This window comes from Balaenoptera musculus, chromosome 2, assembly GCF_009873245.2.
Source record: "Balaenoptera musculus isolate JJ_BM4_2016_0621 chromosome 2, mBalMus1.pri.v3, whole genome shotgun sequence".
Taxonomy (NCBI): domain Eukaryota; kingdom Metazoa; phylum Chordata; class Mammalia; order Artiodactyla; family Balaenopteridae; genus Balaenoptera; species Balaenoptera musculus.
Window position 1 is genome coordinate 6,995,582 of NC_045786.1, and position 27,293 is coordinate 7,022,874.

The following is a 27,293-nucleotide window of genomic DNA, read 5'->3' on the forward strand; positions in this document are numbered from 1 at the left end:
GCAATTTTTGTCTTTACATACTTCTATCTTACTGTATTTTAAGGGCATGGTCTTGCTTGTGGGGAAAAAAGGAGCCCCAAAATGTTCCTGATGCCTTTTGCAAAAAAAAGGACCCGCACGAAAAATTTCAGGTGGCTTTTAAAGTCTCTTTTTTCCTCTCTGAGCATTCCTGATAACTATCTTTCCACTGCCTTTGTAAAACCATGTAGGCTTCCCATGACCTAGTGGGACCTTGAACTCTGCTCATGAAAGGAGAACAAAGGAAGGGACCGGGGTGTACAGACTGCAACAGCAAATAAGAGTTTGGACTTCACCCGCGTTTTATTTGGCAATCCGCTGGGTGCCTCCTTCCCCTCCTGCGTTCACGGGGAGAGACACGGGACCATTTGAGCCTAGAAGGCCACCCACTTTTGCTTGGAGGTCTAGGTCATAACGTTCACTTGAGGACGCCAGAGTGGCCTCACTCACTGACACTGTCCAAGGCCCCAGCATCATGGACAAGTCCCATTCCCCCAAAATGGTCGTGGTCTAAGCTGTCCAGCAAAAACAGGGGCAGTTCCACATTTTTCTCTGTCAAGAGTTTTAGGGCTGCGAGTCTCGTTGGAACGGAGAGGCGGGAAGGCTGGAAGCACTGTTTTGACTCTGGCTTTGATTTTATAGTATACTGGAAAGACAGAGACATATGAAATGGAACTTTTACAAAGCGTACGGGGTTGGGGATGAGGTGAAGGGCGGGGGTTAGGGTTCTGGAAATCAGTGTTCTTGGCACGCCTACCCCTGAGTAAGAATTTCCTGCAAAGAGTTAAAATTCTTCCTAATATGAAGAGATGTAAAATCGCGTTGCCTGTGCTCCCAAAACGAAGACTCAGGATTCGGGGTCTTCAGGTTGCGCCATTCAGAGGCGAGCGCAGGGTTCAGGCACCGGCTGGGACCCAGGGCTACGCTCCTGCGCGTGGCGGGTCGCGACCACCCCTACTGCCCCCCGCCCCGCCCGCTCCCTACCCCGGGCCGCGGGGGCGCGCGGACCGCCCTCCACCAGACCCGGGCCGCAGGGGGCGGGGCGGAGCGAGGCGAGGAGGGGCGGAGCGAGGCGAGGAGGGGCGGGGCGAGGCGAGGAGGGGCGGGGGCGGGGCGGGGCCAGGAGGGGCGGGCACGCCTGCGGCTCCGGCTCCGAGGAGACGGCGGGCGGCGCTAGAGGGAGCTTCTCGCCGCGCCGCCTCCGCCGCGCCGGCCCCCCGCGCCCGCTGTCCGGAGCGCCGCCCCAGCCCGCGCCGCCGCGATGGCGGAGGACAGCGAGTCCGCGGCCAGCCAGCAGAGCCTGGAGCTGGACGACCAGGACACGTGCGGGATCGACGGGGACAATGAGGAGGAGACGGAGCACGCCAAGGGGTAGGCGCGCCCGGGGCTCCTCGCGGACGCCGGCTCCGGGGCGCGACGGCCGCACCGCTGAGCGGCGGGCGGCCCCCCGCCTGGCTTTCGCGGGGCTCAGGGGCGGCGGGAGGTCCGGGGGGCGCGTCTCGCTCGCCGAGCCGCGCGGCGGAGGCGAGGCCCCGGGTGGGCGGGGAGGCGCGGGGACCCGCCACGCCACTGTCACCTGCCGCGCGGCCCGCCGGCCCTCGCGCGTCCCCATCCCGTCAGGCGTGAGACTCGGTGGCACCGAGGGGGGCGCGGCGCCCTTCCCTTTGTGGCGGCCCGGCCGGTGGGAAGTGGTCCTCCTCTCTCCGCTCCTTGTCATCCTCTCCTGAAGTCCTCCCACCCCTCCCCCAGCCGCCACCACCACCGGCAGAAAAGAGCCGCTGATGGCCGGGAGCGGCTTGAGATTCGCCCCTGCTCGTTTGGGCGCCGCTGGCGGGGAGCTGCGGAAAGTTGTGCCGCCCCGGCCGCCCCGCCCCGCGCCGGGCCGGGCCGGGGGCGCCGGGGATCCCGGCCAGGCTCCTGGGGACGCGCAGGTTCGCCGCCGCCGAGCGGGTCCGCATCTCTAGAAGTGGGTCAGCATCTCTAGAAGCGGGTCCGACCTTGATTTCAGCTCCGTCTTGGGGAGCAGCTCCCGCCGACCGGACGCGATCCTGCTTGCTGGTTGATGTCCAGAGCCATGCGTTTTAACACCTGATCAGGTTTCTTCCTCCTTTCACTGGCTCATTTTCTCCCTCGCATTCTTGATTTGCTCTCCGGTTGGAGAAAAGATTGCTTCCGGTGGGGGGGGGGCAGGGTATTGAAGTTCTGTTTTTGTAGGTAGGGGAGGTCATTTTAAATGCTGCCTGGGGTTTACGTTACCCTTTTACCCAGTTGAATGCGAACTAGGGGCTGGCACCGAGCACTCATCCCCTTAGAAGTGAGATTTTACAAACCATGGTGACCGGGGAAGAAGTGGGTCAGCTTAAAAACATGATAGGGAGGCCGTAGTCACAGATGGCTTATTTATTCAGTTCATGGAGAGGATTCTTTAAATGATTGATGATTTAAAGTGTAAAGTATTTGCATTCTATTTAACGTCTGCTTGAAGATTTGTTTAAGAAAGGAACTTTGAGCTTTAATGTGTTATAAAATATTAAAAGATCAAGAAAAAGAAAAGCTGACTAAATGTATCTTTCATTGGCATGAATATTTTTCAGTGGCAGCTGCAAGTACAGAATGTTATCAGTCTGGTCTAGAATGTTTTTTTTTAAAGAGAGGAAAGGAAATTCTGCAGACATCTGAGCTCGACTTCTGTTTGTGCAGTGATAGAAATTTGTCTGTGATAGATAGCTAAATATAGATATGTTATTGAAACAATGGCCCTGGTGCCAGAAATGGGCCCAGATGCAAATATGATGCACTACCCAAAAAACTTTAGCTCCTGTCTTTCTGGCAAGACCCTGGACGTCCACTGTAATGGACTGCCTTCTCCACTGTAATGTCTGTTTGTTGTTCTTCATCCTTTGGAAGGTTTGATTATGTACTTCTTTGCTTATACAGTCAAGAATGTCCGTGGTACAGAGAATTACTCATCTGTGTACCCATTGATCAGGACCTGCCCCCGGGAACCTTGCAGGAGGCTGTGCGAATTTCCCAGATTAGCACCCAGAAGCATCTCCATGCCTTCTTCAGACATTTTCAGTTTTGTACATCAGCACATTAATTATATGTTAGTACAGTTACTCAAAATTAGAGCTGCTCAGTGGACTGAAAGGTTTTCACCGAGAACAGATAACATGATTTCAGCTTCTAGAAGGAAGAAATCGTTGTAATGGGTTTATTGTAGTCTATTAAAATGTAAGGAGATTAGTGAAAATCCAAGTTGCTGTGCTACTTGGACTGCTTTTCTGGATTTGAATTCAGATGCTGTGTGCCAATTTGGGGGTAATTGTGTTTTATTTGGCTCGGGTACTGATGATATGGCTCAGTGGAAACCTAGATTTTTTTTCTTAAGTAGCTCAAGTTTGTAAATGTTAAAATTTGAAAGACTCCTCTTTTTGACACCTGGCCTCTTCATTCCACCAGTTTAATCAGGTGACAAATAATGAGGCTTTGGAGGAATGGGTATGTACACGCTTTACCTTTGAAAGGTGAGTTATCACTTTGAGGCCTCTAGGTATGGGTCAGTGCACAAAGCAGTCATTTACTAAATAGTACCCTTGTGACCTATAAAAATTAATTCACCCACACTATTGAGTATAATGTATTTATTGGGTGTCTTAGACATACTAAAACTAGAGCCTCAGGGAAAAGGAAATTACCAAATTAGACTCTTTTGTCCGCACAATGTAAATACTACTGCGTATGCTTTTCTTCCATTTTTGTAGAATTTTTTTTTATGAATTAAAACAGGTATTTCATTTTGTGGATAATGCCAGAAATCCATAAATGAAATATGACTTTTGTTCAGTTAAAAGCAATGGCTGACATGTTATAAAATACTTGCATCTCACTATCTCTGTATCTTATTTTTCATGGAAAATGTGCTCTTCGTTTAACATTTTGGTCCACCCAAGTATGAAAGTGGCACACCACTACCCAGATTTCATGAATTCCAAAAATCTTGGGGGAGGGCAGGGATTGTCTGTTTTAATTAGCAAGACTAAATTCAAAAAAGTGTAGCTTTATTATCTTCAAACGATATGCAGCAATTAGAAGGAGACCAACGGAGGATTACCGAGAAACATGCTTTAAATATTGCTCGAGCACATGATTTACAGTTAGGGGAAGTGTGTCTTTGTAAAGCGTTTGAGGGAACTTGAAAACTTTCAAGCATATTAAAAGTTCTAAGGTAGAACTGGCGGTCCAGTGGTTAGCATTCTGCACTTCTACTGCAGGGGACACGGAAAAAAAAAAGTTCTAAGGTAATCTTAGATCTGCCCCATTGATCTGCATCTTCTCCGTTTGTAAAATAGAGTGGGTCCTGGTCTTTATCTCTTAGCCTGCCTACCCCGCGTTAAGCATAGTTACTGCCCCGTGGTGGAAAGGGAGCACACAGTTGGCCCCATGTGAAATTAACATTCAAGTTGGCAAATCTCTCTCCTTGCTTTACCAACACTGACTTGCAAAATGCATAGTTCCTGGATGAACTGATGTGTTTCATCTCCTTTTCATGCAGAGAGCCTTTCCCTCGTTATTCGCTGAGGTGAATAGAGGCCGCTACCAAGAATATTTACATAGGGAATAAAATAAGCATATATGAAGACGCCTATGTTGGCAGATACATGACCAAATTATTCCCTGGGGTATATCTGAAATAGTTTTGGTATTTGAGGGGTCTTCCCAGACATTTTAAATAAGTTATTTTTCTTAGAAAAATTAAAGATCTGGTATTTGGGAAAGATTAAAATTAAAACTTTGGAATTCTTTTAACAGAGACCCTAACCTCTCTTCTGTTACCCCCAATTTAAAGAGGAAAAATGGAAGTTATTCTGTGTGCCCTGTGTTGTTAGTTCTGATTTTATCTGTTGTTGAGATGGGCGGTGGGAACTTCTCCTTAGTCAACTGTAGAGTCGGTGGGAAGATGCAAAAAAATTACTGTAACTCTCCAGAGATTTTTCTTGTCATGGAAAACTCAAGGGCTAATTGAAAGCTGCTCCTCTGAAATGTGATCTGTTATCAATAGTATAAATCTAAATGGAAAGGTGAGCTAACAGCCTTTGCCCAAGCAACCTCCCAATTTAGGGAATGACATTTAGAAGTATCAAATGTCGGTTCAGGCTTAACATCTGAAAGGGTGACATCACCCTGAGGCCCAGAACAAACTTCTTGCAGAGCTTGGCTAAACTCTAGAAAAGTCTCCAAGTATAGGACACCTACTGTGCCATCTTGAAATTGTTTATTAACCTGAGTGTACACAGTAGCTATTTACGAGTTCAAGTTAGTTACTGGGTTAACCATGGGGTTGGAACCAGGTTCTGTACCAGGTTCAAGAAAGAGGTTGGTTGATTGGTTTGTGGTTACTCCCATTGAAAATATGTAAATGACTTTTACTCATTGTCCTCTAAAATATGCTTATTAAAAATGCAAACAGTAAAGTATATGGAGAGTAAAAGCCCCCATCATCTCATTTCTAAGAGCTACCACTATTGACAGTGTAATCAAGTCACACTTATTTATATTTATATACATGTATATACACCTACACATATACTTACATAAATAAGATCGTACTTTATACTTTATACACAGATGCTTTTGTTATCTATTACTTTCCACTGACAATTAGCATTTATATTTATCTGTTTATATGTATATATAAATGTATGTTTAACATAAATAGGATCATACTTTACATAGACTCATATTACCTTGTATTGTGCACTGACTATGAGTGTTGTCTGCTAGAGCTTTCTGTGGTGATGGAAATGTCCAATACAGAGGTCACTGGCCACTTGTGACCAGTGTGACTTAGGAGACGACTTTTAAATTTTATTCATTTTTAATTCATTTAAATTTAATAGCCGCATGTGGGTCATGGCCATTGTGTTGGACTGCTCAGATCATATCCTGCCTTTGAATTTTGTAAGCCTTCTCGGTACTCAAAATATTTCCTTATTCTTTTCTTGTGTTTTGCAGAATATATCAAGTTGCCATTCTTCCTTTTTTTTTCTCTCCTTCTAGTGGTTTAGGAGCTCTAGATCCTATTTTTCTTCTTCTAGGAATTATCATTAAATTTCAAGCAAGCATGCTTTTTTTCTGTATTTCTCTATCAATGTCAAAAATTAACCAATGTCCAAAATATTCTGTGTACTACCAAACAAGACAAACCTTGTAGGATGTTTGGATTTCTCCTTCCTTTACATTTCCTAGATTTTGTTGAAATAATCTGAAATTTCAATTCCATGTAGCTTCTTTTATTTTTGCCCTTATATCATATTAAAGCTTTTTTCTTAACTATTAACGTTACAGTCACATCCATAGTATCAAAAACTTCTTAAACTTTCCTGACTGCATTACTGTTTCCATTGCTTACCACTATTTCTTATAAACTACACCCTCTCCTTTTCTTCTTTGATTATTTTCTCCCTTAATTTTATTAGAGTAGGTGGATGATATATTTTCTAACTTCGTATATGTCTGAAGATGCCTTTTTTTACTCTCATGCATGAACCAGAGTCTGGGTATAAGTGTAATTCTGTGATAACCGTTTTCCTTCAAACTCCAGAAACATTGTTTTAGTATCTGCTAGCATTTAGTGGAACAGATGTTTCTCTGCCAATCTGCTTCTCTTTCTTTTATAGGTAACCGTATTCTTTTTCTTTGTTTTGACTTGTTTTCAGTCTAGAAGCTGGTAGGATTTTTCTCCCAATTTTCCTAAAACCCAAGTGTTTCCACATCCTTTAACCTTCCAGGGTCACTTTTTTCTTTAATATCTAACAAAATGGCTCAAGCTCATACGTATTTGTGAGGGTCTCGTGGGGACCGAGGTTTTCGTGGTCCTCCAGCACGTCCATGTGGCCCCAACTGCCCCATCACTAGCTCCTAATGCTTTGGGTCCTATAGCATTTCTCCCGAGACCTTTGACCCTGGTGGAATCCAGTCAGCTCTCTTTCATCCCCCTCCCCCGGCAGGAACCACTAATACACGGGGCTGTCCTGCACAGCATTTGCTGAAGCTTTTGTGAATCAAGAGCGCAGGGGTTTGATTATAGCCTAGGGCAGAAAACAACTTCAAATTCAACGTCAGACATCATTGTTCACCAAAGGGATTTACTGGCGTCCATCCTCCGCTCCCCCCCATAGGCCACGCCTCCCTCAGTGTCCCTCTGAGTGTGGTCTCTTAATCCTCCCACGTCTGCCTCTTCTCCAAGTTCAAGGTCCAGCTCCAGTGTCCTTTCTTTCATGACACCTTCTCTGGTCATTATAACTGAGGGTGACAACCCCTGGCGAAGGCCCTGGGACCCTTACTGAGTGTATCCTTCACACGTGCCTTTCCACCAGTCGCTCTGCCCCCCAGCCATCTTCTCAGGCAGACCCTTGTTTTACGGGACGGAAGCTCTGGCTCATAGGTAAGTGACTTCTCCAGGGTCACATGGTGTGTTGTAGGCAGGAACAGAGTTTTTGGTGTCTCTCTCTTCTTTTTTTTTTTTTTTCTTTTTTTGGCCTTACCACACAGCTTGTGGGATCTTAGTTCCCCAACCAGGGATTGAACCCACGCCCTCAGCAGTGAAAGCGCTGAGTCCTAACCACTGGACCTCCAGGGAACTCCCGGTGTCTCTTGTTTAACATGTATGTGTAACATCTACACACTGGCTCACATAGAAGATTTTATTTTACACATACAATAGGTTGTCTTGAAATAAAGCATGGCTGAACTTTATTAGAATTGAGGACCAGCAGGTCAGGAAGGCGGGTCTGTCTGTCCGTCTAGCCTTCTCCATCAGTCCGCTACCAGCAGGCTGGGTCCAGGCAGGGGTGGCAGAGGGTGAGCCGGCAGCCGGAGGGGGTTGTCACGTGGTACAACATGGCCATTTAGGGCCAGGCCTTCAGGGAGGTCTGGAATCAAAGTAGTTTTCAGAGAAGGAGATAATAAACAAGGCTGGCACCTCAAAACATGCCTACAGAACACGAGACGTGTGTCTACCTGTCTGCTCACACAGACCCCAATCCTTGAAATATGTGGGAATTGCACACATAGGTAGCTTCGTAAAGGTCTGTTGGGTGGATTCCGGTGGTTCCTCATCTTCACTGACAGGCCAGCTTCTAACTTAAAAAATGTTCCCCTGTGTGCATGAGGAAGACGTCAAGGACTTCCTTTTCCTAATTCTGCATTTGAAGGATGTGGACTGTGGCATCCTTAGTTGTGCTCTTTGCTGTATAGGACCCAGCATGGGAAAATGATAGCTCATCTTTTTTTTAATTTTTTAATTTTTATATTTATTTTTGGCTGTGTTGGGTCTTCGTTTCAGTGCGACGGCTTTCTCTAGTTGCGGCGAGTGGGGGCCACTCTTCATCGCGGTGCGCGGGCCTCTCACTACTGCGGCCTCTCTTGCTGCGGAGCATAGGCTCCAGACGCGCAGGCTCAGTAGTTGTGGCTCACGGGCCTAGTTGCTCCGCGGCATGTGGGATCTTCCCAGACCAGGGCTTGAACCCGTGTCCCCTGCATTGGCAGGCAGACTCTCAACCACTGCGCCACCAGGGAAGCCTGATAGCTCATCTTTTGAACTCCTCCTGCCGTGGGCTTCTTTCCTTGTATATACATTATTTTTTTTTCTCACTGAATCATTATAATAACAGGTGAGGAGACTGAGCCTTCTCCAGGTTTAAATAACTTGCCCAGGCCACATCTTAGATTCAGATTTAGGTCTTGGGGCCTCTCGCTGTCTGACTGTGTGACCCCTGCCTGTTCACAAACTGCATGGTTTAGTGGACTCTCAATACAGAGCAGTTTGTTTGATAATGTTTCAAGTTCATCTCCCCATATGTCGTAGATTACCAGCTTCAGCGCCTCTGGAGCCAAGGTTCACCAGCGTAATGGGTATACTATTGGGTTGGCCAAAAAGTTCGTTTGGGTTTTCCATAAGATGTTATGGAAAAACCCACATGAACTTTTTGGCCAACCCAAGAAATGTCAGTGAATTTAAAAGGAAATAAATGCATACGTTTCTTTGTTTTAAAAGACATTGCACCTCGATTATAGAAGACCCTTTCTTAGTTTGTCTTTTGGTCTCGTCAAAGGACTGCGTTTAATGATAGCATCAATAGTTGCAATAAGATCCTTTTTCTTCTATGCTTCTTTCCTGGCTGTCTCTTCTCCTTTCTGCTTCGAGTTCCGTGTAGCCCACAGTAGCCTGTCACACGCCAGCATCCTTTCCCTCCCGCACTGCCGTCGTTCACGCCTCCACAAAGTCAGATTCTTGTAAGAAGCAACGTGGGCTTAGGAATCCGGTTACTGAACATCTCTGGGTGGTAGCACTGCCGGAGGAAGCCGCGTCAGCCCCTCGGTACCCGGTACCCCAGCTCCGCAGCCTGGCCTGTGCAGCGCCCACCACGGGTAGCGCTTCTGGGCGACGCTTTGAGTTCCTCTCAGTTGGTGGCCCGTCACGGGAGAGAACCCAGCGCACGGTCACCCAGTGCGGGCCCCATGCTGAGCTGGGATTTACCTTTGCAATTTCTGTTTTGTAAGCACATTGCACTTCTGTTGCTGGCTTGAACACACACGCCAGGGGAATATGGGCTCCTCTATTCTGTGTTCACTCCATGGTCAAGCTCATGTACTACTTTCCCAGAGAAAGAGGGTGACTCAGTTACTATGATACTTTCCCACAATTTCTTCATTTAGTATTTGGCGGTGGGGTAGATACTTGTTCTTTACTGCCCTTGGGTATTTATTACCATTTTAAAGAAACCGAAGAAAGAGCCCCTGAAAGCAGAGTTCCTTTTTTATTTTTCCAGTTGAAGTTTTTAAAAAAACCCTTTTTGCAAAAACGCATCATTTCTAAAATGGAACATGAGAATGTATCACCAAGCAAAAAGACAATGACTTGGCATATTCATTTACACATTTTCCAATTCGTATATATTTACAAAAATGCAAATATACTACTCCTCTGGTCCTGGAGATTCCTGTTTGTCACTTGATGTGCCAGGACCATCTTTCCAGGGTGTTACAGAGCCTTCTCCGGAGTCACAGGAACTGGCTAACTAGTCCATCATATGACTCTGTGGAGATAATAGAATATCCTCCTCTGTTCAGTCTCCTGTTGTTGGGTCCCAGTGGCCGAGGCCGTTAGTGGCCCCTTCTTCCAAAGGAGCAGGGCCAGGGTGTGCTTGTTTGAGATGGTAAGTCTCCGTGGACCAGGTGAGCCCAGCACACATCCCAGGGATCCTAGGGATGGCCGAGAGCAGGTGAAGGGATTCTGGATCTTCTTCCAGCAGAACTTCCCCACCGAGGGAAGCAAGACTTTCCTGTGAGAGCGACGTGGGCTTCTGTGTCCCATGCTGCTGTTATTTTGGGACTCGACCCGCACAGCTTGACCTGTACACTAACTGATAGAACATCTGTATATTACCTTTGATTTTGTAGACACCTTCTTTTTTTAATTATTATTTTTCGAATAGGTAGTATGAGCATATGGTACAAACTTCAAAAGGCACAAAAAGGGTATCCAGTGAAAAGGAAGTCTCATTCTGCCAGCCCTGAGTTTCCCTCCCTGTGAGCAGCTCCGGATGCCAGTTCTTGGCATGTCCTCCTGGTGGCATTCTGTACACGTACAAGGATGCGGGGCCGGTGCATGTGTGCATGGGCGTGCTTACGTGTGCACGGACATTCACCAACAGTGGGAGTGTGACCTTCCATTGCTGCACCTTGATTTTTCGCCTAACAGTGTATCTTGGAAATCCTTGCATATATATTATATATCAAAACCCATAGGCCACCCTCATTATTTATTTATTTATTTATTTATTTATTGGGCCACGCTGCACAGCTTGTGGGATCTTAGTTCCCTGACCAGGGATTGAACCCAGGCCCTCGGCAGTGAAGGTGTGGAGTCCTAACCACTGGACCACCGGGAATTCTCCCAACCTCATTTTTTAAAAAGCTGCATGCCATTGTTGAATGGATGTCCCATTTCTCATTTAATCTGTCCCCTGTTCATAGATCATGAGATTGTTTCCAGTCTTTTGTGCTAACAAACGGCACTGAAATGAGTATCCTAGGATGTATAGCACTTCTCCAGAATATTTCTTCATAAATATTTTAAAAAGCTTTCCAGATAACAAGTTTTAAGGAGGCGGTGTGGTGTGTGGAAATGAGTATTAAACCAGGAATCAAGAAACTCCTGTCACTCACCCTCAGTTGGATGTTGGAATACTGGTCAGTGCATCTCTCTGGGTAGGAGTGTCTTGTTGGGAAATTGAAGCATTTGGCTCTCAAACTGTTAGGATCTAACAGGGATTTAACAAGTACACACATGGTCCTGGGCCTGGTCCCTACCCTCAGGGGATAAGGACCACAGACCTTGTGCCACGGGTGCTGTCAGGCCCCCAGAGCTCCTTGGATTGACTTTCTGCTTCCATAGCCCAAAGGTCAGGGGGCAAGATAAATGTAGGCAGAAGAGAGACGCCTGTCCTGCCCATCTCCTGGCTTGTCCCACTTTTCAGCTGTACTTCTAGGCACTGCCAGCTGTTCTTTCTCTATTAGACACTTTCTCTGAGCCCTGGGGTGTTTCTGTGCTTTTTACATTTATTTTATTTTATTTTTTTAATTTATCTTAATGAAGTATAGTTGATTTACAATGTTGTTTTAATTTCTGCTGTATGGCAAAGTTATACATATACATATTCTTTTTCATATTCTTTTCCATTGTGGTTTGTCACAGGATATTGAATATATTTCCCTGTGCTCTACAGTAGGACTTTGTTTTTTATCCATTCTGTATATAATAGTTTGCATATGCTTGTGCTTTTAAAAAATGTCCTGTCTCTTTCCTCTGCCACTGCAAAGTGGACCATGACCTCTGGCTCCCTTCTGGATCTGGGAGGTCCTGTCCTTTGTGTTTGAGAACTCCAAGTTCACCTTTGTGATTCCTGGAGATGAGAGACACCTGTGCGACCTCTGCTTGGCCTCTGACCCTTGACTGTCCACTGAAATCATGTTTTCTCTGCATCCCGTTTCTGGCCTTTGTACTTGGTCTCATATCCCAAACTCATTGCTCAGCCCTTCCACTCGAGGTCTAGCTAGTGTTTTCTCTGTTCTAGTGTTTCTACCCCTTCGGGGCCATCGGTCCCTGGAATCCCTCCAGCCTAGATGGGATTTGACCGTCACCTTCTCGCCGTTGGCGCCTCCTCGCCCCTCCTCGCAGATTTAACCGCCTGAGGCGGTGATTTGCCTTCCCCGCGGGGCATGTCTCGCCCCTTACTTCTTCACCAGATCTTTCTAGGGGAGAGGGGAAGCCTAATATTTTGCCACACTCTGTAACTACGAGGATTTCATCAAAATATGGAACGTTTATTTAATGAAAGAATTGAGTAGGTCCATGGGCAACATCGGAATATACAAAAGAGAGAGTAAAGAATGAATATTGGATCTAGCAAGGGAATTCACAAATAGGAATATCGTTTGAAAAGCACACTGAATTGTGAACTTTGCTGACACATTAATTTTATTATCTATAACAGCGCTAATACAATATTGAAATGAATCTCAGCCAGAAAAAAAAATTTTTTTTGACTTGTTAATCGTCTTCCTTCAGTAAACTCTGAAAGGCCCAGAAATGAGAAAAGTCATAGAAGTAGGAGCTAGTGTGTATGGGCTATTCTTCTATCAGAAAAACATTTGTGAGCATGAGTAAGAACAGGCTGTAGGAAATAGGGTAGTTTTTCACTAATCTAGACTGTCTCAAAGGTTATACTCTGCCAACTAATCTAGACTGTCCCGAAGGATATACTCTGCCAACAAGCTCAACCTTTTTAGGAAACTTGATTTTTCTGCTTGTTTTGTTCACCATTTTATCTTTCGGAACAGTTTTACCTAAGATGCAAGGAAGTAATAAGCCTTTAAGAAATTTGCTTGTGGAATAGCTGGAGAATTTGAATGTAGTCTTTCAGTTACATGTAGTGACCTTAAAGATATCCAGACAATTTTTAGGAGCATTTTACATATTTCTTCGTTTATTCTGGTCTTGGATAGTCTGCAAAGACAGGTCTTACTTCACAAACTAAACTTCACGCTAGACTAGTTTCTGGCCAATGAGTATTGGTAAAATTTTATGATGAGTTAACATTAACTCTTATTAGAATTGGGTTATTATGGGAAGTAGGCCCCAAACGTGTTGAATAATAATGAAATACTTGTGGAAAGAGAAGGCTAATGAGGTAGAAGGTATTTTCCCACATTTAGATTACAGTAAGAACTAAAACCTTGGAAACAGCGCAATATGTAAGAAAGGGGACTTGGTTAGCAAACTCTAGGCCAGAAGCTAGCAGAGGGAATCGTCCGGGTCCTACTGCAGCTGGGCCCGCATTGCTCGGGGCTTGTTGGTCAGCCACTGCCAGGAGCCAGCCGCCCTCTGCTGCTGACACCCACGGGAATATTGGAACTGTTGGCCGGTCCCGCCGTGACCTCTACCCAATGCTCCAGCCTCAGTAGCTACCGCTGCCTGCCTCCTTGGCTGACCTTTATAATGATAAGGATCCCGGTCAGGTTTCCGCCCCTCACTGAGCATAAACTTCTAGGGCAGCTTTGAGCTCGGAGCCCTCCAAGGGCTTCTCGGTGACGTACCGCTTTGACCAGAGATGATGTGGCTTTAAAGAACTTCTGACAGGTGTTTCCTCCATCAGCCCCAGGAGGGGAAGGAAGGTGCAGGGCAAGGGATGAAGCTTCCGTGTTGATGAGGAGGCGGAAATCCTGCTGGAGGTCAGGCCGTGGCAAAGCCAGGTGATGACGGCGGCAAGGTTAGCTTCTTGCTCTGGACTGTGCATCACGCTTGTGCAGGAAGCGGGTGAAGAAGTCGTGACTGGAGTCGCACACATGAGCCACTGGCAAGACAGACTCACTCGTGGGCCTTCAAGAACCTGACCTATAGATAAAATCCGTTCTTGAGTTGGGCGGCCAGGTGATCAGCGTGTATCAGATGGGTGCCCCAATCCAGCATGAGAACAGCCTGTGGCCGGTACCCGGGAGAGTTTGAGTCTGCCTCAGCCCACCTGCCCCGCAGCTGTGGCTGTGAGTTCTCTTCCATCACCTGGGCACCGTGATGCTCCTTTGGGTTACCTTTTTCGTAAACTGTGCCAAACTGCCTCATGTATTTTCTCTCCTGGGTAGTGCATTTCCCTCTAAATAAAGTGATTTGGTATCCCAAACAGAACACACATACACACCTACACACGCACACGCACACACACACACACACACACACTAAAGATCTGTTACCATTCAATAAGAGACAACTAGGCTAATAAAAAATGTTCACAAAAGAAGAGGTCATTCCCCAGAGAAGACCTCAAGACCGCCAATAAACATCTAAACAGATATTCATCCAGTGGAAACGCATAAACAAGAGACGATATATTGTAGTAATTACCTGAATCCTGGAGTCTGATTGGCTGATTTGAGTCCTTGACTCTACCATTATTTAGCTGTGATTTTCAGCAAGTTACTTAACCTCTATGTCTTGTAGTTTCCTCTTCTATAAAATGGGATTAACTATAATTGTAGGACTTAACCTCACAAGGTTGTTGTGACAGTTTACAAGGTTGATATATATAAGGTGCTTACACGGTGAGTGCACTAAAGTGTTAGCTGCTCTGACAACGACCATGACGATGGTGACAATGACAGTGATGGTGGTGGGGATGGCGGTGGTGGTGGTGGTGATGATAGTGATGATGATGGTGATGATGATTGATGGTAATGATGGTGGGAGTGATGATGGTGATGATGATGGTGATGATGTGGATGATAGTTATGGGGGGGATGCCAGATTGTTTCCAAATTGCTTGTACCAGCATTATATAAATATTACCTTTCCTCACATTCTTCTGATGTTATTAGACTTGAAAATGTTTGGCGAGTCAGTGGATAAAAAGTAGAATCTGAAGTGGTTTCATTTTCAGTTTCCTTGCTGCTGGTGAGGTTGAGCATCCTTTCATAAGTTTATTGGCTGTTAGGGTTTCCTCTTCTGTGAATCATTTATTCATATCCTCAGCCCATTCATCTCTCAGTGTTTTGTCTTCCTATTGATTTTTACATTGATTTCTCATTCACCCAGCAAATATTTATTTTATACCTCAGACACTGTTTTAGGTGCTAAGAATACAATGGAAAAGGCTGTCTTATGGATCTTATGTTCTAGTCAGAGGAAGACAAATAAATAATACGTTTTTAGCTAGTGATAAGTTATATGAAGAAAAGTAAAGCAGGATAATCATAATAATAGCTAGCATTGGCTGAGTGATTTCTTTTTGCCAACTATTGATAATAATGTATTAGCTCATTTTATCCTGACAGTTTTTGTAACACCATTCATTGAAAGCTTCATCCTTTTGCAGGTATGGAAACTGAAGCACACAGAGGTTAAGTAAAATATTCCAAGTCACACAGCTAGGAAGTAGTGGAGCCAGGTTTCAAAACCAGGTGGTCTGACTGTAGCTAATGCCTACAGTCCTGACCAGGATATTATGTTGCCTGTCTATACTATGCTGGAGATAAAATGTGAATGGGAAAAGAGCTTTTTATATGTTCTGACTTAATATTTTATCATGTGCTTTATAAATACCTCCCCTACTTCTGTAGTTTTAAAATTTTGTCAATAATCACTTTGCCACAAAATATTTAACTTTGATGTAGTCAAGTTACCCCTTTTTATCTTACGGTTTGTACTTTTGGGTCCTTATTTAAGGAATTCTTTTCTTCACTGATATTATGAAGTTATTGTCATTCTTCCGCTTATTCATTCAACAAATATTTATTTGACCATATATGCCAGACGCTGTACTAGGCATGGATAGATGTTAGCAAAACCGACAAAAATCACTGCCTTCGGTCTTAATCATTGCCTTAATCACCGCCTTTGGTTTTGTTTTCCACGTTTGGGTATTTAACTTATTTGGAATTTGTTTTTATAATTCTTGGGTAGTAGCAAACTAATTTAATGTTTTCTGTATAGAAAGTCAGTTTTTCTGATACTATTTATTTAAAAGTTTATGTTTTCACTACTGATTCATGATGTAATCATTATCATATATCAAGTTCTTGTATGCTGTGAGTTGTAACAGGTCTGTCTACTCCATTTCTTTGATCTATTTATCTGTTCTTGAGCTCTGTTGTATCTTAATAATGTTTTAGTTGCAGAGGCATTGTGGCTTTTATAGACAGCTTAGAAAATGCATGAAAATACAGCAGCGATTAAAATCACCTATAATCCCACCATTTTCTATGCAGGAAGTTGGAGATCAAGGGGGAAAATTTTGTAAAATAATTATAATATCAAACTACTAATGGTCCTTGTGGGGAGGAGCTAAGTGATCTCTCTGGTGGAATCCTGTGAAATCTAAAATTTTTCTTATCTTTGGGGTTCACATACTGTGAATCGAGCTCTTAAACTTAATGTATTAGGTATGACAGGCTAAGCTGCTGTAACCCTATGGTGGACCCTATGGTGACCCTATGGTGTCATTGCTCAACACGATGGAAGTTCTTTCCTTTTTTTTTTTTTTTTGCCACGCCATGCGGCATGTGGGATCTTAGTTCCCCGACCAGGGATGGAACCCACACCCCCTGCATTGGAAGCGCCAAGTCTTAACCACTGGACCACCAGGGAAGTCCCAGTTTTTTTCCGTATTGATGGGACAGTCCCAGACAGGTGTTCAGGTGGACGGCAGGGGACCTTCCCTTTATCCTGTCCATCAGGGGCTGCCTTCTCCTGTCACGTGGCTCTGCCATCCTCTACTGTCTCATCCTACACCTGCCTTCAGTCGGCCCAGGGGAGGGAGAGCGTGGAGGAGCACCCCCGGGAGCCTCTCTGGGCCAGCAGGAAGTGGCAGGCACGCTTCCACTCCCATCCTGCTGGCTGGGACGCAGTCACGTGGCCGTACCTGACTGCCAGCAGTGGGGAAGTGTGGTCTCGCTGACACGCCGTGAGCTCCCGGACGAAGCGGGGATGGATCTTTGTGGGCAGCTGGCGGTCTCTCTCTCACTTGTTTCTCCTGGGGCAACTGTAAAACGTTTACAGTTTCCTGTAAAATGTGTTACTTTGCTCATTCCATTAAGTCCTGTCTGCAGAATCCCTGAATATATCTCTGAAGAGATTTCCTGGATGTGCTTATTAAATTTAGTTTGACATTTCCGTGGCCGACAAGGAGTTTGTTGGTTTACACTTGGGGTTTGAATGTGCCAAAGGTTCTCTTTAGGCACAGACGGAAGTGTCTTTCCTTCCTGGGGTAGCAAAATGGAGAGGCTTTTCCTTATGGATTTTTTGTACGAATTCTTGGGGAGGTGGGAAATGGAACTTCTGTTCTTAAAGAGCCAAGAGAGCTTTGTAAAAGGGCTGCATGATTTCCATGGTTAAACGTCTGGGATTCAGTAATCAGCCTCAGGCACTTAGAGTCTGAATCTTTTTCTTCCTCAGATTTCGAAGAAGAATCTTCTTGAACTGGGATTTTCCTCTATTATCCTGAGCCCTTTGCAGCATCTTATCACCCCCCGGGGACAGGAATTTCACCTGCCACTTTTGCAACAGCTTTGATGAGATATAGTCCACATACCCTGTGATTCACCCATTTAAAGTGTACAATCCAGTGGCTTTCAGTATATTCACAGAGTTGTACAACTATCACCCCAATCAATTTTAGAACATTTTCGTCACCCCAGACTGAAACCCCGCATCCCTCCTCATCCTCCCAGCCCCTGACACCAACCACCGATCTACTTTCTCTCTCTCGATTTGCCTATTCTGAGCATTTCATATACATGGAGTCATACAGTGTATGGCCCTTTGTGACTGGCTTCTTTCATTCAGTGTAATGTTTTCACAGCTCGTCCATGTTGTTGCTTGTATCAATACTTTCTTTTATTTACAATTTTTTTATTGCTGAATAATATTTATTATATGGATATATCACATTTTCTTTATTCATTCATCAGTTGATGGATATTTGGGTGGTTTATACTTTTTGGCAGTTATGAAGAATGTTGCTATGAACATTTGTATACAAGTGTCTGTGTGCACAAATATTTTCGTTTCTCTTAGTCATAGACCTAGGAGTGGAACTGCTGAGTCATGTGGTAAATCTTTGTTTAGCATTTTGAGGAACTGCCACGCTGTTTTCCAAAGCGCCTGCACCATTTTCCATTCCCACCAGCAGTGTGTGAGGGTTCCAGGTTCTCCACATCCTCGCCAACACTTGTTATTATCTTTTTTGGTTACAGTTGTCCTAGTGAGGGACTAGTGGTATGCCTGTCAGCTCTGATTCCCAAATTCCAGTCTCTTTGAGGCTAGACCTCTTCCACCCTTCCCCTGCACCCAACACAGTGCTGAGTACATAGTAGATGGCGCAGTAAATACATGATAATAGGCTGCAATCAACTTTACCATGCAGGTTGGGGGAATTGTAGCTTTCAGAGATATTCTACTTCCTGGCAGTGTGTGATTGGAGCTACCCCAAGAATTATTCATTCATTCAACAAACATTTGTTATAAAAATCTACTAGTGTCAGGCATTAAAACATTAGCGATCTTAGGGATACACATAGGAATAGCTTTCTTCTGTACCCTGCACACACTGACACGAATGCGCACATAAATCACATAAGCACAGCACAGCAAGTTCACCACTTTATGAGGTGCCAACCCTGGGAACACTGAGGGAGGAAAACCCAAAATAGTCAGACTCCCAAATCAGAGAATGTACAAAACCGTACCATCCATGGCATATTTCTAGCTCTGGTATCTGGCTGTGATATGTTTGTTTAAGCCCAATTGCTAGTCAGATATTTATGGAAGTCCTTAACTACTAGATGATTTTAAACATAAACATCACAATATATAGTACAGATTTGATTCTACTGATGGAAACAAACTGCTCATTTGGGGGTGGGAACGCATTACTGTTTTTAGACCACGAGGGTGCCACTTGGCGGGGTCTTCTCGTATCTCCAAAAATGAGCACTAGTTTCTATTCCAGGATTAGGGAGAACAGGGAAACACGAATCTATAGCTCATGCGCTTGTCTTTTAAACACTTTTTCTCCCTATTGAACATGGCTTTCATGCTTTGACTCTACAGAGGAATGAATTACTTTAACTCAGAAAGTTTTCTGATTTTAATACATGAATAACTGCCAGAAAGAAGCGTCTGTCTGTGACCTAGATTTTGGGTGATGAGGCTGGCCCTTGGGATCCTCTGAGTGGCGAAGACCAAGCCCACAATTCTGTCACGTTAAGTCGGCAAAACTTGGTCTCCCCCAGCACTACATGCAGCACGTGGGGACCTCTACTTCTCAGAGGCCTCTCGGGCCCCAGCTGACGGAGGCCCATCCCCTCCCGATGCGTCATCTTGACAAGGCTCTGGGGCTCGCTGGGAGGGGAAGTCAGCAAAGAAGAAGGTGTGGCGGCCCTCACGTGCTCTCACCTGGGAGCAGGACCTGTTCCACCTCCTCAGCTTCCATTGGCTCAGCCTGCTCGGGCCTACCTTTCTCACTTGGGGGGGGGGTGGGGGGGTGGGATGCGGAGTGTATGCGTCATCCTCTGGAACGTCCACAGGAGGGGAATTCAGAAATGTCGGTGAGCACAGATAGTGTTTACCTGAGTAGGAAAACCCCAGTTCTCCTTCTGTGTTCTCCTGACTGTCACTGCTGTCACCCTCAGCGCTTCGGACACCAGGTGTCGGGGGCTCCCCACACCGAGCATTCCTGCAGCGCTAGCACGGGCTGGGGTCCTACCATGTAACTCGATTCTGACACTGTCTGCCTGGAGGCGGCGTCAGATCCCACAGGTTGAGGGCTCAGTCCCGCCAGACTGCCCCCTCCCCGCTTCAGATGCCAATCCTAAGTCCAGGTTGTCACCTGTGCTTCTGACCGACCAGCTACAAATTGGAGTTGCCTAAGAACCCCTCCTCGGATTCGATTAATTTGAATCCACAGAACTCAGGAAAACACTTTTTACCGTTCACCAGTTGATTGTGAAAGAACGTGGTAAAGGATACAGATGAACACCCAGATGGGCAAGGTGTGCGGGGGACGGGTGCCCATGCCCTGTCCGGGCACCACCCTCCCAACACCTCCACGTGTTCACCAACCTGGAAGCTCTCTGAACCCTGCACTTCTGGGGACTTTTATGAAGGCTTATGATCGATCATTAACTGCATTCCCAGCCCCTCTCCCCTCTCTGGAGAACTGGGGACGGAGCTGAAAATTTCAGGCTTCTGATCATGGCTTGGTCTTTGCTGTGACCATCCAGGAGCCCACGCAGAGGCACCTCACTGGAGCAAAAGACATTGCTCGCTCCCAGGAAATTCCAAGGGTTTTAGGAGCTCTGTGCCAGGGACTGGGGTCAAAGACCAATGTATATTTTCTCTATTATTTCACACGTTTTTTAAAAGAAATGGGAGACCTTCTGTTCTTAGGGAGCTTACACTCTAGTGGGGAAAGAGGTAAGAGCACCGGCTTTTGAGTGTGCTAGATGGGAGGGTACTCAGAGGGCAGAGGGTCACTGAGTTAGGAGCACCTACTTCAGGTTAGAAAGCAGCAAGAAGGGTTCTCGAAGAGGTGATTCTGGCCCAAATCTTTTTTTTTTTTTTGAGGTATAGTTGATTTACAATGTTGTGTGAATTTCTGCTGTACAAAAAAGTGATTCAGTTATACATATATACATATACATTCTTTTCTTTTTCTTTTCCATTATGGTTTATCACAGGATATTGAATATAGTTCTCTGTGCTATATAGTAGGACCTTGTTGTTTATCCATTCTATATATAAAAGCTCACATCTGCTCACCCCAAACTCCAACTCCACCCCTCCCCCAGCCCCCTCCCCCTTGGCAACCACGTGTCTGTTCTCTGTGTCCGTGATTCTGTTTCTGTTTCATAGGTAAGTTCATTTGTGTCATATTTGAGATTACACATATAAGTGATGTCATATGGTATTTGTCTTTCTCTTTCTGACTTACTTCACTTAGTGTGATAATCTCTAGGTCCATTCATGTTGCTGCAAATGGCTTTTATTTAATTCTTTTTTATGGCTGAGTAGTACTCCATTGTATATATGGAATACCACATCTTCTTTATTCATCTGTCGATGGACATTTAGGTTGTTTCCACATATTGGCTATCATGAAGAGTGCTGCTATGAACGTAGGGGTACGTGTATCTTTTTTGAATTATAGTTTTGTCTGGATATATGCCCAGGAGTGGGATTGCTGGATCATATGGCAACTCTATTTTTATTTTTCTGAGAAACCTCCATACTGTCTTCCACAGTGGCTGCACCAACTTACATTCCCACCAACAGTGTAGGAGGGTTTCCTTTTCTCCACACCCTCTCCAGCATTTATTGTTTGTAGATTTTGTGATGATGGCCTTTCTGACTGGTGAGGGGTGATACCTCATTGTGGTTTTGATTTGCATTTCTCTAATGATTAGCAATGTGGAGCATCCTTTCACGTGTCTATTGTCTTGGCGTAAATCTTGAACGAAAAGCAATCTGCCAGGAAATGAAGGAGAGAAGGGTGTCCTGGCAGAGGAAACAGCATGCCTAAATGTGTAGTAATAACAGTACCTATCAGTCACTGAGTGGCTTACTCCACGCCAGACGCTAAGCTGCACAATGTGCAGGCTCCGCCTCGTTTAATTTCCCATAAGCCTCCCATCTGTGTGTTGTCTGTTGCCTTAAGAATATATGCTCCATAGGACAGGACGTTGCTTTGTTCATTGCTGTATCTTTATGTTCCAGTAACTTGCTGTTTAATAAGCCAGCAACCATTTTATTCGGCTCACAGATGCTGTGGGTTAGGAATTTGGAAAGGGCATGGCTGGAGGGAGTTCTGGCTGGGGGTCTCATGGGGTCACAGTCAGATTTCAGCTGAGGCTGCAGTCAGCTGAAGGCGCCCCTGCAGTGGGCGCCCAGGGGGGCTCACTCACGTGACTGTCCGTCCACGCTGGCTGTTGACTAGAGCCCAGCCACGTGGCCTCACCAGCAGGCGCATCTCTAGCAGTGGGTGGGAGCTTCTCGCCTAGACTGGGAAGTCATATATTGACACGTCTGTTGTGAATGATTGGTTGTGAGTCACAAGCCCGTCCACGTTCGAGGGGAGGGGAGCTAGATTCCATCGTTCATTGGGAGGAGTCCTAAAAAATTTGAGGATGTGTTGAAAGCTACCACAGTCCATCTTCTGGCCATTAAAAGGATGCACATTCTCCCCCAGGTAGAACACATTTACCCTCCCTGAGGCTCTCCCGCAAATCATATCGCGTTTTGGCTTATATATGAGGCTCAGGCTTGAAGTGCAGGACCTCATCATCTAAACCAAGTCTAGGTGGATGAGGGCCCTCAGAGTCCATCTCAGTACCCGTGAACTGAGCAGGTGTGTTGTCTGCTCCCCACACGCCCGTTGTGGAAGGACGGACAGACATAGGGGAGCCACGGTGGTGGTTCCATTCAAAAAGGGGGAAGTGGCACAGCACAGCCGGTGGTCCGTAGCAGTTCTGAAATCCAACCAGGAACCTGTCGCCAGTCCCTTGGTTTGAGTTCAGTCCTAATCTTCAGGAGCTGCTCTCCATGGCTCTGGCCTCCGTCCCTTGGGCTCTGGGTTCTGCCCTTTAAATCCTCCTTCCAAGAGAAAAGATGACTTTGCATCTGAGTGAGTGGCCTTCTCTGTCTGCTTCCTGCCTGTAAAAGGCTGAGGGTCCAAAGGCCTCTTTGCATTCTGTCCTGCTCTGTCGCTTTCAAGCTGGTGTAATTCTTTAAAAAATGTCCTGGACTTCCTGTTTCAATGTCTAACCCAGCGGTCCCCAACCTTTTTGGCACCATGGACCAGTTTCATGGAAGATAGTTTTTCCACGGACGGGGAGGGGTGGGGGGATGGGTCAGGCGGCAACGCAAGCGATGGGGAGCGGCAGATGAAGCTTCACTCGCTCACCCGCCGCTCACCTCCAGCCGTGTGGCCCGGTTCCCGACAGGCTGCAGACGGGTACCAGTCTACGGCCCGGGGGTTGGGGACCCCTGGTGTAATCCACTGTACTGTACAAAAGCCACACCCACCAATCTCTTCTTCAAGATAAGCTTTTCTCTACCTTGGTCTTTATGTGAGGTTGAACGTCTGGAAGATTTAGAAGCCGTACTGTTTAGAGAGCGAATAGAAGAGGCACATCCTTCAGAAACTGAGAGGGCGTTTTGTCTGTTTGGAATGGTCTGTGGAGCACCACCTTGGATCTTTCTGAGGTCCTGGCCACAGCTCCATCCAGGTTTGACTTTCTGACCTGAGACCATTTCTTAATATGTGCAGCCTTTGCCTTCCGGAGATGCTGGGGATGAGGGACAGTTTAATTTTGAGTCTAGCAAGTCCTGCCTGGGTTCATGTTCTCTCTAACTTCCTCTCAGCTGCTGAGCAGCTCATTCTTGAGTTAATCTCTCTCTGCTCCCATTTTCTTAGAGGACAGCTGGGAGAAGCCAGCACAATTTCAACCATCTGCCCAGAAATCGTTTTAGATTTCCATGCTCATTAGGTCCTTTTTCTATTTCCCACGTTTATCTCTGGCAGCAGTTTTATAACATTCCTCTACTACTTAACGAGGGGTCCCCTTCCGTCGATCTTCCCATATCATTTCCTTTATTTTCCCAAGCCCTCCACCGCCAGCCTCCTTGAGACCGTCAGGCTTTTGCTTACAGTCGCCGCAGGGTCTTTCCAGCTGGTCTGAAAGCCAGGCCGTGTGTTTTGGGTTTTGTTACAGCAGCCCTCCACTTTCACACCCCACCGTTTCTGGCTGAGTTTTATTGCTGCATGCACATTGTCCACAGGCCTGGTGACACAAAACAACGTTGCTTTATCAGGCTTGCAGATCCGGTGGGTGCGGAGGTTGGGAAAGGCAATTCCTCATCTAGGGTCTCTTGTGCATTTATAGACAGATGTTGCCTTGGGCTGGAGTCTTCTGCAGACTTGACCACGCTGGGCATTCATGAGGGCTCCCTCCCGTGGCTGCAGTGGGTGGTCTCAGGGCAGTCAGACCTCTTACGTGGCTCCTGGCTGCCCCCAGACCTGAGCATCCCAAGGGAGCCATGTGGAAACTGCGTGATCTTTTGTGACTTAGTCTCAGAAGTCATATAGTGTCACTTACACAGGTTACGAGCAAGTGACGAGCCTGCCCAGACTCAAGAGGAGTGAAAGAGACCCCCACCTCTCCATGGGAGAAGCATCAAAGAATTGGCAGACATGTTTCGAAACCGCTTGCACCTGGAGCAGCGTCTGGCAACAAGTAGACCTTGCCATGCAATTGTATCCAATGAGTAGGCACTTCCGCCTCTCTTATTATATCTGCTTGTTAGTCTTTGGGTGCTACAGTGTGACCCCTGTAATAACAAGCTATGTTATAATGGGGCTTTCTTGTATTTGAAACGTATTTTTGAAAAGTAGGAATACAGGACTTCACATTCTACGCATTTTATTCCAAATGAATTAGAAAGCTAAATATTTTTCCCCAAAAGTCATAAAGCTAAAAGAGAAAAAGTTATAGAAGGACACTTATGTAATTTTGGAATTGAGAAGACTTTCTAAGCAAGATTTAAAAGCCAAAAAGCCACAAGGGAAAAATTTTAAATATTAGACCCCATAAAATTTTTAAGTGTCTGTACAGGAAAAAATACCATAAGTTAAGTGGAATGCTAAAAACTAAACTGTGTAAAGTATTTACAGTCTAAACAGTAGACAACAAACTAGGCAATGGAATATAAGCAGAGGGTAGTATCTCTCATAGGCCTGTTGTGAGGATTAAATGAGATTAAAGTGCCCAAAGTAAAAATTCTTAATAAATGACAAGTTCTATCCATGCTTTTATAAAGGGCACCTACAAATCATTTTTTTTTAAGATGGCTAATGGAAAAAGAATATGAATGAGCTATTCATGGAAAAATATAAATGGTCTCTAAACATATAAAAAGATATGTAGGGCTTCTCTGGTGGCGCAGTGGTTGAGAATCCGCCTGCCAATGCAGGGAACACGGGTTCAATCCCTGGTCCGGGAAGACCCCACATGCCGCGGAGCAACTAAGCCCGTGCGCCACAACTGCTGAGCCTGTGCTCTAGAGCCCGTGAGCCACAACTACTGAGCCCGTGAACCACAACTACTGAAGCCCGTGCACCTAGAGCCCGTGCTCCACAACAAGAGAAGCCACTGCTGTGAGAAGCCCACACACCGCAGTGAAGAGTAGCCCTGGCTCACACAACTAGAGAAGGCCCACGCACAGCAACAAAGACCCAACGCAGCCAAAAATAAATAAATTTATTAAAAAAAAAAAAAGATATGTAGCCCCACCCCTGGTTAACTAAAGGAACATTAAGTCTACAGTGAAATGTTTTTCTACCTATCAGATTGTCAGGTATGAAAAAGAATAGTTATATTTCAGTGCTGGCAAAGATGTAGGGAAATTCCCGTTCTCATTTACTGTTCGGTCCTTTGTTCTTCTACAGGTAAGGTAATTTTTCGTCTCTGGCTCCTTTCAGCTTTGATTTTCTGTAGTTTGAAAATGATTTGCCAAGGTGCCATTTAGGGGGCATGTTGGGCACCAACATCTTGTTTGGTGTTCTCTGAGCTTCTTGGACCTGTGGGTTAGCCCCTGCTGTTGACCTGGGGAAATCCCCAGTCATTATTGTTTCAAGTATTTCTCCTGATTCTTTCTCTTCTCCTTCTGGTGCTCCCATTACACATATATTATATTCTCCGTAGTTTTCCCACAGTCCTCAGGCATTCTGTTCTGTTTTTTCCATCTTTGTTCTCTTTGCTTTTCAGGTTTAGGGGGCCTCTGAGGTTTCCACTGCTATATCCTCAAGCTCAGAGATTGTTTCCTCAGCCACGTCCAGTCTACTAATAAGCCCATCAAAGACATTCTTCATTTCTGTCACAGCGTTTTTGATTCTTCTTGGTTCTTTCTTAGGATTTCCATCTCTGCTTACATTGCCCGTCTGTTCTCGTATGCTGTCTACTTGGTCCATTTGAGCCCTTAGCATATTAATCATAGTTGTTTCAAATCCCAGGCCCGATCATTCCACCGTCCCTGCCACGTCTGGCTTTGATGCTTGCTGTATCTTTTCCAACCGCGTTTTTGGCCTTTTGGAATGCCTTGTAGTTTTTTCTTGATAGCCAGACGTGATGTCCTGGGTAAAAGGAGCTGCTGTAAGTAGGCCTTTGGTCATGCGGTGGTGAGGCGTGTGGGGCGGGAGGCATTGCAGGGTCCTGTGATCCGGCCTCAGGCTTTTAGTGAGCCTGCGCCCCTGGACCGTGAGGTCACAGAAGTGAACAGATGGCTAATGGGGGCTGGAGCCAGGTATTTCTTTCCCCCAGATTAGTTACGCTCTGACCGTAGCCCAGCTGCTTAGGCTCTGGTTGACTAGTTTCTGCTGAGGACAGGCCTTGTTAAGCAGCACAGAACGTCTGGCCGATTTCAGAAATGATTCCTCTTCCCCTCCCTCTACCAGAAGCACGAGGGGATTTTTCTCGCTCTCTTCTGTGGGAACCTGACTGCGCTCCTGGGGGTAAAACTCACACAAGCGTGGGAGACCCCTGTGACTGGGCTCGTAACTCCCGGTCTTGTCCACATGTAGCCTCCAGGGCTCTGTGAATTGCGGTCCAGGGGTTCCTGCCTGAGCGCCGGCTCCCATGGAGGTTTCCACATGTGAGTCTCTGCTCCCAGAAGCTGTCTCTCCAATCTTGGGGGCAGCAGTTTGTCCTGTGTCCTTGCCTCCCTCCCTTAGGGATCTCAGAAGAACCGTTGATTTTTCAGTCTGCTGGGATGGAGTGGTGACTTCCGAGCTCCTTGTATTCAGAACCAGAAACTGATTTACTGTTGGTATAGTGGAAACTGGAATAGTAATTAGTAAAGCAGGCTTAACTATCCACTAAAACTAAAGATGTGCATGCCCTCTGACCTCACATTTCCACCTTTGGACATACTAGCATGAATGCACAAAGATGTAAGTACCAGAATATTTTTTTTGCAGCAGCATATTTTATATAGGAGTGGTTACATAAAATATGATATACTAACACAATGGAATGCTACCCAGTTGCTAAAAAGAAATGAGGTAGCTCAATATATCCTGACATGGAAAGAAAGAAATCCAAGGCACATTTGTTAAGTGGAAGGAGAAAAAAAGCCAAGTTTCAAAATAGTGTGTTTAAAATTCAGT

At 45.7% G+C, this 27,293-nt stretch overlaps 1 protein-coding gene across 4 annotated transcripts in view; it reads left to right on the forward strand.

Moving 5' to 3' along the window:
- The first annotated feature begins 1,223 nt into the window (after positions 1-1,223).
- Positions 1,224-27,293, forward strand: part of NMT2 (N-myristoyltransferase 2) — a 54,742-nt gene continuing 28,672 nt past the window's right edge. For 3 of the 4 annotated variants that reach the window (XM_036841941.1, XM_036841942.1, XM_036841943.1), the window contains exon 1: positions 1,224-1,389. In XM_036841941.1, the coding sequence (XP_036697836.1) occupies positions 1,280-1,389 (110 nt within the window). In that variant the 5' untranslated portion in view covers positions 1,224-1,279. Of the gene's footprint in view, positions 1,390-1,990; positions 2,115-27,293 lie in introns of those variants that run through there. The other variant, XM_036841944.1, reaches the window with a different exon arrangement.